General features: G+C 30.7%; 1 protein-coding gene across 1 annotated transcript; it reads left to right on the forward strand.

The window, feature by feature from the left end:
* Positions 1 to 220: 220 nt before the first annotated feature.
* Positions 221 to 445, forward strand: BDCG_04679 (uncharacterized protein; the record flags this gene model as incomplete). Its single annotated transcript, XM_045420326.1, has 1 exon — positions 221 to 445. The coding sequence occupies one exon, from the start codon at positions 221 to 223 to the stop codon at positions 443 to 445; it is 225 nt and encodes a 74-aa protein (XP_045276456.1).
* Positions 446 to 13,451: the final 13,006 nt, after the last annotated feature.

Below are 13,451 nucleotides of genomic sequence, written 5' to 3' on the forward strand. Positions count from 1 at the left end.
AGTCTTTTCACAGAGAGAAGACAAAAGAACTGCAGAACTCTGTGAACTCAACTTAGCAGCATTCTGAGCAGAGCTCAGACATGTTATAGAAGAGAAACTACAGATTGAGCTTCTCAGAGTCACTGTCTTCAGAACTAAGCTCTTTTCAGATTTCTCTCTGAATGACTACACAGAGTCATACATCACTGTGTTGACTGAGAAGAGAGACAGTGTCACAATAATGATGAGAGAGGCAGGGAAAGAATCAGACATAGACAAACTGACTGGTAGAAGAGATGACATCTCACTGCAAGGCATGGCAACTACTGCTGCAGCTGCAAAAGAAGCAGGAGAAGAAGAAGAAGATATGAAAATGAGAGCAGTGCTCTCGCAGCTCAGTGACATCACTGTCTTCACCTTTAACCTGGCTTTCTTAACAGTCATGGAGGCTGCAGCTGCATCATGAAGACATTTATTACTTACTAGAAAATGTCAGAATAAGTCTCTTATTATTCTTCAAGAATGATACTTTCATACACTCACTATTGCAATTGAGAGAAGAGAGAAGAAAAATGTTTCACAGAGAAGAGAGATCTTTTTGAAAAATCCTGCTACTACTGTTAGCTTTGTCTCTAAAACACATTACTTTTGCAGGGAATTTTATACATAGAATAAAATATGATGAGAGATCTGTAAGTCACTTATTAACTATGTTTTTCATATTTTAAATTAATATATAAGAAACTCACTTATCATGTGTTTAATTTGAATGATGATGAGAAAAGAAAGATCTACACAGTCAGTAGAAAAACTCATCTATTTCTTTGTATTACACACAGTATATATACTGTCAATTGATTGATAACTGTTGCTATACAATAAAGATAATTTCTAATTCAGTAATCTTGAGAGTATAGAGACTATACTCTTAAAGAAGAGAACATTGTCACACTCTCAGCTGTATTAAGACTCTGTTGTGATTTCACACAGCTTATTACTTTCATGTGAATAATTTTATTCTGTATGAACCAGTTTTCAATCACTCTATAATATTATTCAGATATATCATAGAAAGATCTGATTGATAAATATGAAAATCCTGCTTCTATACAAGATCAGCAGATTACTCTTTCTTGACAATGAGATGCTGCTGAGGTATTGCTCCAGCTATTCTCACTCATGAAATGAGAGAAGAATATCTGCTCATTATCTATATAGAATAGCTAGATACTGGCTTCTCATGAAAAGAGTCAGTAATTTGTTTTTCTACTACTGAAATATATATGAGAGTTACTGCATGTCTCATACAATCTTCTTAGTATACTAAGTATTATATCTGTGATATTCTCACAATAACTCTGTAGCCTACAAGCTCACTATTTAAGCAAGATAGTTAAGCTCACTTATACAGCTTCTCAAACAACTATCTCTATATAACACTGCTGACTAGTCATCACTTTAATTCTGCTATGTTACAAATCAACTGATCTGAACTCTGAGTTCTGTGTTATCTGAAACAGTGACTCTTGACTGATGAGAACTGCTTCTCAAAGAGAAGAACTAATGTGATGAGCTGTATCTGATCAATTATATAGACTATTCTGTTACACTTAGACTGACTGTGTGACCGTGTCTGAAATCAAAACTAGATTTTTTGATAGTTTCATTATCAATTTGACTGATCTCATTACATGGTTTTAACATTAGATAGTAGTCTCATACTGTTTCAGTGAGACTTACTGTCTACTCTTGTCACATTTTTCAAATGAGATCATGATTTTCACTTCTCAATTTAAATTATTTTTATTACTTTAAATAACTTTAAATCTCATTTGAGTGTTATCAAAAAGTGTTACTTTTTAAAAAATTAAAAATAGTCTAAAAAAAACCTTAAAATGTCTAAAAATAGTAACTTTATATCAAGAATGAGACTAAATGAAATCAAATGAGATCACTTTCTTATTTTTTTCAAGTCATGGTTTCATTTTAAGATCTGATATATAGTCACTTTACATGTTTTTTTAATAGCCAGTCCCAGCGGGATTCACGCCAAGAAATGTATGAGATCAGACTAAATGAAATCAAATGTGAAATTCATGGTCTCAGCGGCCAGTTTAGTTACACTTTACAGATTTCAACTGCTTCATTCTCAAATGTGTACACTCTGATTCACAGTCATTCTTGATCACTGATTCTCAGCCGCTACAAAAACATACACTTCAATTCTCAGTCATTCTCAATCACTGATTCTTGATCATTACAAACATGTATAGATTCTTCCACTCTGAAGCTTCACTGCATACATCATCATATACATATATAAATATTCACTTCAATCACTGATTCTCACACTTTCTCTTTCTTTTCCTTCTCTAACATTTTTCTCTTTGTTATATAAGACCTATCAATATAATACTGATCTATTCGGCGTAGGCCTCTTATAATCTAGTAGCTATTATCTTTTCTAGAATTTTTCTCAAACAGTTTAACAGAGATATTACTCTGTATGACTTAGAAATTAATGCTTTTCTATTAGGTTTTGTAAGAATTACTTCAGTAGCTTCTCTTCAGCATTCAGAATAATAATCATTTTTTAAGAGATTGAAAAAGAGCTCAAAATATTCATTCTTCAAGTAGAAATATATGTTTTAAATAATCAAGTGATTAATTGAATCAGACTCTGCAGCAGTTTTAATTGAACTTGAGAATATTACTAACTCTAGTTCATCACATGTAAGCTCAGAGCATTCTCAGTTATTTTCATCAATATATTCATGAAATGACATATTCTTCTCTTCTAAATATGATGAGTTTTGGAAGAGAATTCTTATAAAAGCTTGATATTTTTTCTCAAAAGAGTTTGCTGTATACAATTCATTCTGAAATTTATATTCTAAGATTGAAAGCTTTACTACACTTCTTAATTTAGTATAGTTGAAGACTTTAAAAACTTCTTTTTTTCTTATACTTCTTCTAGAAATTTGTTTCTGTAATCTGTTTTAACTCTTTTAATATCTGAAAAATATTTATTTTGAATAGTTTTGAACTCTTTATTAGATATTAACTTATTGTTTCAATCTCTCTTAGCAGTGACTAATTACTTTCTTTCAGAAGTGATATTCTCATTTCATCAAGATTTAAAATACTCAGAAGACTTTTTCTTTGAAATATTTTCTTCAATATTTATTAGAAGAATAGATGTAATCAGCTTTACTCTATTCTTAAGTATTTCATTTGAGATATCATGACTTTGATTTCAATAGAGCTCACTCTGTCTTTGAGATTTTAGCTGTTTTACTCTTTCTTTAACTGCTTTTTAATCAGCTCTTTCAAAGTTATACTGATTAGAGAGAAGAGGATTTTCACTTCTTTATTATTCACACAGTTTAATATTAAATTGAATAATCTCATGACTCAATTCTGAGGTTTCATTTGAATTAATAAATCAGTTTATAAGTCTTTTTTCAATTAGATTTTATGATATTAAAGTTGAATCTATAATGAATTTCTGTTTCATCTCTTTTCTAAAGAATGTTTATTGATCAGACTTGTTAACTAAATCTATTAAATACTTAAAAGTTCATTTAATCAGTTTATCTACTCTTACTACTCTTATACACTCTGAGTTTTATCAGAGATAATATGCATTGAAGTCTTCTACAATTATAGAGTTTTTTAAGAGAGTTATTGTAAGAAATCCCGCTTCTCACAGATTCTTTACCTCTATTTCTATCTCTTGCATAATCAATAGGGCTAGCAGCCCTTGGCTACACACAACTATATAGACTGGAGTTCACGAATACTATTCATAACTCAGCTTGAATACTATTATACATTTGACCTCTATATTTTATCTTTCTACTGTGAACACTTCTAGTAGTTAACAGTACATATCATGTCAAGCTGTAAACACTCAAATAATTGTCTATGAGCACTTATTCTTACATTTCAAGCTCAGTCAGTCAGCAATCACCTGTTATGACTGAAAGAACTAGAAACTTATATACTCTCACCTCTATAAACTCTACTGCAGACACTCAGAAGCAGTCATCTGAATCATGAATAATCTCTGTGAAAGAAGTCTCAGAGAACTTATCAATCACTCACAGAACATCATTCTCTGCATCTCAGACAGAGGAACTCTCTGAACTCACAAATGAATCAATCTCAGTGAAGAACATTCTTGAGCATCTCTCACAGAATCAAGCTATTTTTCTATAAGAAATACTTACTATCTATAAACACTCTTAAACTAAGTTTCTAGACATGATCTTCAGAGATACCTGCAAACTGAAAAGAAACTTTCTTAAGTTACAATCACTTAAGATTATCTATTAAATCACAATCTATAAAAGCTTTTGCAAGTTTACATTTGAAATTGACTCATAAGCCTGACTGTGTGATATAAAAGATGAAGAAGCTGTTATCTATATAATGACAGGTCTCTATTACACTGAAGTCAAGAACTGGCTGAATTATCTAGAGAATGATTATGAGAGATTCTGATAATCTGTTCTCAAGATCTATCTAGAGAATAAGTTAAGAGACTTCATAAGCTGAACAGAGAACATCTGAGCTGTGATCATCAATATTAGAAAAAGAGATAAGAAATCTGATGAAGACTACTCACAGTACTTTATAAAATTATGATGCAAATTGAGATCTGTAAAAACAGAGCTCTGAAACAAGATCTGAATGATGATATTCATGAAGAGACTGAATAAAGATATACAGAACAAGCTCATTGAGTAAGACTCTAAGTTCTTGATTCTGAAGAAACTGATAACTCTTATTCACTGCTTACAAATCACTGTGAGAGTCACAGATCTATGAAGAGTGAATCACTGATCAGCTCTGTGAGAGCTAGAATAACAGAGAACAGATTTGTTAGAAAAAGATGATAAGATATAGAGAGATTTATATCTGACTACTAAGCAGAGAGAAAGAGCTTCACAAGCTTCTGTAAATAGAGTGTATAACAGAGAGATCAAGAAAAAGAGACTTTACTTTATCTATTCTAAATCAGAACATCTTCACATAAACTGTTCAGATAAATCAAAATAGAAATTTAAGAAGTCATAGACAGAGTCAGCAACAGCCTTCTTAAGAGTCTTGAAGCTGATATCTGAATCTGTTACTTTTCTAATGAAAATGCTTACTCATAGAGAGAGATCACACTGCAGTACTGCTGTCTCACAAGTATGAGAAGTATTGATGAACTCAGAATCTCAGATCACTGTGATGTCCCTAAAGCTTGCAGAGTAAATGAACTGAAAGATGAAGACTGAGAACCTGCTCTTATAATAAGCAGAGTATGAGAACTCAGACCTGAGAGCTGAGAGACTTATAAGAGTCATCTTTGAATTACAAGATCTCTCTGAAATCTGAAGAAGATTTACAGAAACTGTGATTATCATGAACATCACAGATGACATGTATTTAAGACTTATATAACTTTAAAGACATAATTTGCACATAGCTGTCTGTGAGTCAGGTTTATACTTCTGATCAGTGTTGACAGACTCACTTACAGAGATAGAAGCAGTTAATACTGCAGAGTTGATTAGAGAAGACAAGCTCATCTATATAATGACTTTGTAAGTATCTGAGAATCTCACAGTCATGAAAACTGAGCTTCAGATATCAGAGAAATACTGAGATCTTGCAGAGATGTTCAGCTCAGCTAAGGCAGCTGAGCTTCCTTCTCATCATAAGAAGAATCTGATAATAGATTTGATAGAAGGACAGAAACCCTTCTAAGAATCAATCTATAAGCTCTCTCATTATAAGACAGAGGTCTTGTGAACCTATGTGAAGAAGAATCTGAAGAATGACTTCATCTGACCTTCACAGGCCTTCACGGGAGCCCCTGTGATATTCACAAAGAAGAAGGATGAAGGTCTCAGGTTGTGTGTAGACTACCGCGACCTGAACTTCAAGATAACAAAGAGCCGCTACCCCCTGCCTCTGATTGAGAATGTGATCAATGCATATGCACGGCTGTGAATACGGTCTGGAGATGAATGAAAGACTGCCTTTAAAACTGCACTGAAATTGTTTGAATATCTAGTGATGCCTTTTGATCTGACTAATGTCTCTGTGACATTCCAGTCTTTCATTAATAAAACACTTCATGCATATCTGAATGTCTTCATGGTAATATATCTGAATAATGTAGTGATGTACTGTGTGAAGGAGAAAGAACACACTGAGCATGTGCAAAGTGTGTTAAAGATCTTAGATGAGGCAGAACTGTATATTAAGCTTACAAAGTGTAACTTCAGTATCTATCAGATTAATTTTCTAGAATATGTAATCACTGCAGATAATATTCAGATGAAATCTTCACAGATTGAGACTATTCTATCATAGCTGAAGCTAACTAGTATTTACAAGATTCAGATCTTTCTGAGCTTTGTGAATTTCTATAGACAGTTTATCTTTGTATTCATGAGAATCTTCTTGATCCTTACAGACATGCTGAAGAGTGAAAATAAGAAGAAGTCATCTCACAAATAAAGAATGAAAAGATTGTTGAGAAGAAAGAACTGTAAGAACTTTCTTATCTCAGAAGCTTATGAGATCTTTACAAGATTAAAACAGATATTCACAGACACAGTGATACTGTTTCACTTTGATCTCTTACTCTTAATCAGATTGAAGACAGATGTCTTCTTCTTTGTAATTTCAGAAATAGTCTCATAACTACAGTTAAATGAGAACTGAGTTTCAGTGACCTTTTTCTCATGAAAGATGTAACTCACAGAGATTAACTATGACATTCATGATCAGAAGCTTCTTATAATAGTGAAATTCTTCTGTCACTGATATCACTACTTTAAGAGCCTTGTAACAGTGATTACTATTAGAACTGATTATAACAGCTTATAACAGTTTACTTTAATTAAGAAACTCTCACAGCAGTAGATTCACTGAGCTCAGAGACTGAGTGAGTTCTGATTCAAGATAGAATATATTAAGAGAACTAAGAACTTAGTGAATGAACTCTCTTACAGATCAGACTATATTAAGAAGATCAGGATAACAGATACAGAGAGACTAGAGAAGACAGAAAAGCTTCACAGAATGCTCAGACTGAGTATTGTGAAGAGATTGACTGAAGAGTCTCTCAATTCTCTATAAGAGAAGAAGAAGAAGAGAGAAAAGAAGCCTGTACAACTACTCTCTACAACACTGAGAGTCAACACTCTGAGAATCTTCATGAGAATTCTTGAAGAGAGTATCTATAATCTGAAGAGTTTACAGACTTTGAGAAGTATCAAAGAAGATCTGATGTAAGAGAAAACAGAGTATAAGTCTTTATAAGATCTTCTATTCAGATTGTCTGAACTGCAATTAAAGAATGAATATACTCAGTATATTCAGAAACTACTCACAGTAGAGATTAATTCTGTAGAAATAAAGAATTGAAGAGACTTAAATAATCTCTTGTAAAAAGAGAGCTGAATTTATATGCCTGTAAATGAGTTTCTATATATAGAACTTATTAAAAGATATTATGACTCTTCTCTAGCAGATCATTTTACAGACACTAGAACTCATGAGTTACTTATAAGAAAATACTTCTGACTGAAGATGTGAGAACTTGTGAAGAAGATAGTGAATTCTTATACTGTTTATCAGAATTCATAGATAGTGTGATTCAGATTATATAAAGAACTTACTTCTCTACTCATTCTGTGAGAATCTTGAAAACATCTAGAAATGAATGCTCTTGTAAGTCTTTCTGAAAGCAAGAACATATATAATACCTGCTTTGACAGTGTGCTGATGATAGTGAATTACTTTATCAAGATAACACACTTTATACTTATCTGCAAGAACTTGAAGTTAAAGAATTTAACTCATATCTTTATTCATGATATGATTCAGTTGCATGAGTTATCTATGAATATTATCTCAGATAGAGAATTAATCTTTATAGAAGAGTTCTGATCTGATCTGATGACTATACTGAAGATCTCATGAGATCTAAGCACAGCTTTTTATCAACAGACAGATGATCAGACAGAATATCTGATAAGTATATTGAAACAGTATCTGCAGTGCTTTATTAATTATAATCAGAATAACTGAGTGTATTGATTATCATTTACAGAGTTTGTATACAATAACTCAAAGCATATCAGCACAGATAAAACCTTCTTTGAGATACTCACTGAGACTCATTCACAGATGATCTTGATGAATCTGCAAGAGTACACTATAGAGTGTGATAATGCCTGTGAACAGACTGAGAGAATTCAAGAGATTCAGAAGAAAGTCTGTAAATTCTTAAGAAAGACTCAAGAGTATCAGAAGAGATACTATGACTTTAAGCATATTATAAAGAGTTTCAAGAAAGATAATAGAGTCTGACTGAGTCTAGAAAACATCACTATGTGAAGATCTAGTAAGAAGCTGAATCTCTTGTAAACAGAGCCTTGTAAGATTATGAAGAAAGTTAGCTCACAGTTCTACAGATTGAAACTGTCACCTGAGTTGCAGATATACAATGTTTTTCATATCTCTTTACTTCATGAATATAAGAAATTCTTAGAAGAGAACTCTGTAACTCATCACTCTGTTTATAAAATACTAGAGAGTGAAAGAGAATATCAGATTAAAGAGATTATTGACTCAGAAAAGTAAGATTACAAGCTCTGATTCAAGATTCAGTGATAAGAGTATTCTGACAAGATGAATAAGTTCACTTGAGAATTATTCAGACAGATAAGATATCTACAGAAGCTGAGACATGACTTTCATATTATAAATTCTGATAAGTCAGAATAATATAGTCTTCACTAAGAACCTGATTGTGATAAAGATATTAACACTGTTATTTATAAATCCTAGTCTATAAGATGATGAGTTTCTACTGAGATGAACAGTCTGCAGTGTATACAAGGAAAGAAGAAATCATATTCTCATTAAAGCTAAAAAACAGAAAATAAACAGAGCTGTAAACACAATTTAGAGATTAATAAAGAAAAAACAAAGAAAACTCACACTCATACTCTTAACACTTATAATACACAATCTTCTCACAACTATCAATTTTCTTCTTCAAAGAAGTAGAGAGTATTATACTCATAGTACAGACAATTGTTGCATTTAATGCAAAGATCATCAGAAATACACAGACTTCAGAGAAGCTGAATATCAGAGTATATACAGTTACAGTAGAACCTTGAGAACTGATCATCTATGTGTATAATCAGATATCTCTCACAAAGCTATGTCTGCTCTCTCAGTTATACTGAAGTATTCAGCCTGAAAATAATTAAGATGTGAAGAGAGAACTTATCTGCTCAGATTAACTTTCATCATAAATTCATGATATTCACATTGTCTTGATTACCTGGATTTTACAGGTATCTGAAGACTTATCTCTTATTAACAATGAAATTGCAGAAATGTGCTGCAGTGTGAGAATCATTGATAGAAAACCTAGACATATTGACATATATCTGGTTGAAGATTATGTGGGCAGAGAGAAGATAATCATAGGCTCATAAGACTGTAGAAGACACTGATAACATCAGAAGCTTTACAAGAACTATCAGCTAGAATCTGTAAGAAATTACTTATAAGAAGACTTACAGTAAAGAGAGAAACTGCACTGCTTGAAGTCAGAGACTGATCTGAGAGAGAGATGAGATGAATCACTGGCCTGAAGATCAGGTATAGTGGCAGAGCTGAGGAAAGTGAAGATATGATTATAAGCAGCAGTATCTCTGCTTCATCAGCCAGTAAAAAGTAATTAGAGAAGTTATAGAGACATTTATAAGAAGCTCAGCAGCAGTCAGACATTGTTTACAAAGATATTGAAATTGAAAAATTTTTTATTCTTGAGAAGTTCTTGAATTAATATATAGATATTGTCAGAAATACTCTCTCTCTGTTATCTGAGTGAAAACACTTCACAGATGAATGAGAATACTCACAGTTTATAAGAATGAGAGCTGTTATAAAAAAAGAGAAAAGAAGATGAGATTCTGTGAATAGATCTGAGATATTTATACTACTCTAGAGAGGTTTGCTTACACTGTAGATGATTTCATGAAACAGTCAGATCACTCTAGTAAATAAGAGTGATTATAAATCACAGGCCTGAATCTTTCTATATAACTATAAAGAGTGATTACAGATCATAGACATCTTGATTCTACAATTCTACAGAGTTAATGAAAGAATGGAAAATTCCTCACAATTCTACAGTATCAAAGAACAATGATTTGTAAGAATAAGTAAAAGATCAACTTATAAATATTTCTCTTTAATGAGAGTGATCTCACAGAGAGTGATTCATCTGTAAGATGAATCTGTGTGATAATTATACAAGAATCTCATGAAAATGATTGAGAGTCAACCAGAACTCTTCTGTATAAAAGATATAAGATGAATCTGCATGATAGTCAGAGAAGAATCTGTAAGTTATAAAGAATCTCACAGAATAAGAAACTGAGTGACAGACTCTTTTCTCTTTATAATAACAAGGGATTTTTCCTCACTGAGGTTTTTTATAGATATGAAGGGTTTTTAGTGAGTATCACTGCAGTGCTGAGCTGATTCTATGAAGTCACTCAGTGAAAGGCTTCACAGATGAAGTCTTAGAGAGAGAAGAATATGTAAGAAATCTTACTTCTCACAGATTCTTTATCTCTATTTCTATCTCTTACATAATCAATAGAGCTAGCAGCTCTTGACTACACATAACTATATAGACTGAAGTTTGTGAATACTATTTATAACTCAGCTTGAATACTATTATACATTTGACTTCTACATTTTATCTTCCTATCATGAACACTTCTAGTAGTTAACAGTACATATCACGCCAAGCTGCAAACACCCGAATAATCGCCTGCGAGCACTTATTCTTACAGTTATATTCAAAAATTCTTTATCAATTATTCAGATATTATTGTTTTCTTTCAATAACTTTTTTTTATAGATATTTATAAGTTGAATAGTATCAAACTTATTCTCTTTATCTATAATATCACTCACTAGAATATCAGAGTCAGATATGATATTAAATCTTAAATTAAATTGATATTTTAATCTTTTTCTCTCATAGATCACTACTCTTAATTTTATCACAGATTTTTCAGAAAGAAAGCAGTAATAGCTTGATTAAGAAATAATGTACTTTTACTCAGTATCAAAGTTAAGTTCTTAAAGAAGTATAAAGTCAACTTTTTATTCAAATACAATCTGAAGATAAGAATAAATGCAATTTCAGTTTCTATTGCTATTATTTTAAATAAATGTGATTTTTGAAGAGTTTTTAAACTTTTTTTATTATTTTTATTACATATTCATACTAAAAGAGAGTAGAGATAGAGTAGAATCTAATTACTATCATCAGATAGTAGATTATAACTATTTTAAAAAGTAGGAATCTTAACTGCTTACATTATATCTAGTTTATTATCAGAGTCATTTTTCAATTCTCTAATCTTAACAGAAGTTTGAGAATTCAAATTCTGTTTACACTTAGCTGAAGAATTGAAGTTTGAAGATTTAAATAGTTAAGAATTTCTTCTTTTTAAGCTTACAGTTATAGATTTACTAGCTTGACTTTTCTCTTCAGTTTTAAATTCACTTTAAGCTTCATCTTTTCTTCAGTTCTTCTGAGTTCTTGAAGTAAATACACATTCTTTTGAGCTAGATATATATTTTTCTTTACAATTGAAGCACTTAAGCAGAGCATATTATCATATTTCATTTCTTTTTAAACATGTTTCATATTTATACTCAATAGTTTTATAATCTCTAGTATAGAATATGCATTTTGAGTCTCTGAAATAAGAGATTACAAAGTATTCATATCTTTAACAGTTTGAACACTATGTTTGAGCTTTGAGATTCATTCTTGAGTCTTTGTATTCATGAACTCTCATTTTCAAATCTGCTTCTCTTACTTCAGAGATTCTTGATTATTCAAGTATCTTTATATATACTAGAACAGAGATATTTCTTCTACTATATCTGAACCTATTTAAATTAAGTTATACAGACTCTTTTCTCAGTTGAATAGAATTGTATTCTTCTAATTTACTTTTAAGAAGTAGTATTTCTTTCTCACAGTCAAAGATTTCAACTGAAATATTATAAAGAATGAATTTATCTCACTTTTAATCTCTCTTAGATAGAATTATTATGTTTAACAAAGATTTTACTACTAATTTTCAGAGATTCTCATTCTGAATAAGAAATTCTGTACTGAATTCAGACATTGTAATCAGAATAATGAAGTTTTCAAAGAGGAAGAATTTAATTGAAGTTATAACTAATTTTTAAACTTTAATATCAGTTATTAACTGAGAAACGAACTGCTGATTGATTTCATTTCTAATTCTAAAAATAAGATTTAAGTTTAGCTTGTTTGTCTTTAAGATGTTCTGATTTAAGACTTTGAGAATAAGTCTTTTATTTCTGAAGATTTGAAGATTTTTCTCTTTTTACATTTTTTTCTTCACTCTTCTATCAATAGAAGTATGAGCAGTATTCTTCTCAATTTTCTCAGAATTTTGAGCAGGTTTTGAGACAGCAGATTTAGAGATAACAGGTTTAGAGATAGTAGATTTATCTGCTTGAGCATATATTTTCTTCTGATTTAAAGAAGAAGAAGAAGAAGAAGTAAAAAAGAAAGAAGAGTAAACTGAAGAGTCAGTGATTATATTAGAAATTTTTAAAGTTTTTAGAACTGTGTTTGAAATTTCAAGTTTGAACTTAATCACCTTCTGTAGTTATCTAGTCTGAGTATGAAGAATTAACAGAACTTCTTTATTCATCTCACTCAGACACTGCTTTTTAAGAATATTACTTACTTTTTCAAGTTTCTGTATTTTAAGAACTTATTATTTCTCTATTTCTTCTTTCTTTCTTCTCTTCAGAATTTCAATTCTAGAAATAGTAGTTGAGAAAGCATCTTTTTTCATATCAACTGAGTATATTTTTGAACTCATTATTCTTACTCAATGAAAAGTTGATCAGACTAATTTAATTAAGATATTTATTGAACTCTTTTGAATTGAAAAGTTAGTCAGACTGTTTTAATTAAGAGATTTCTAACTCTGTTTTCAATTAAAAAGTTAATCAGACTGTTTCAAAAGAAGAATAAAAGACTTTTATATATAAAATATCCGATTTTTTCACACTAGTTCAGTAACTAGATTAGATTTTTGAAGAGAATCTAATAAACTAAAATTGATTTTTAAGATAAATTAATAAAATCTTTATAATCTCTTTCTTGAAATATAGTGAGAAAAAGTATAATATCAATTGATAATAAATCAGATAATATAACAGTTTTTGAGAGAAAAACTGATAAAAAATAAATGAATTTTTTACAGAGAAATTAATTAAAACTATTCAATTTTATTCTAAATCATTTAATTCTTCTCACATAATAAGTGTGCAACTCAAATCAGTTAATAAAAATGAAAGCTCTTGAGTGA

This window comes from Blastomyces dermatitidis, assembly GCF_000003525.1.
Source record: "Blastomyces dermatitidis ER-3 genomic scaffold supercont1.5, whole genome shotgun sequence".
Lineage (NCBI taxonomy): Eukaryota > Fungi > Ascomycota > Eurotiomycetes > Onygenales > Ajellomycetaceae > Blastomyces > Blastomyces dermatitidis.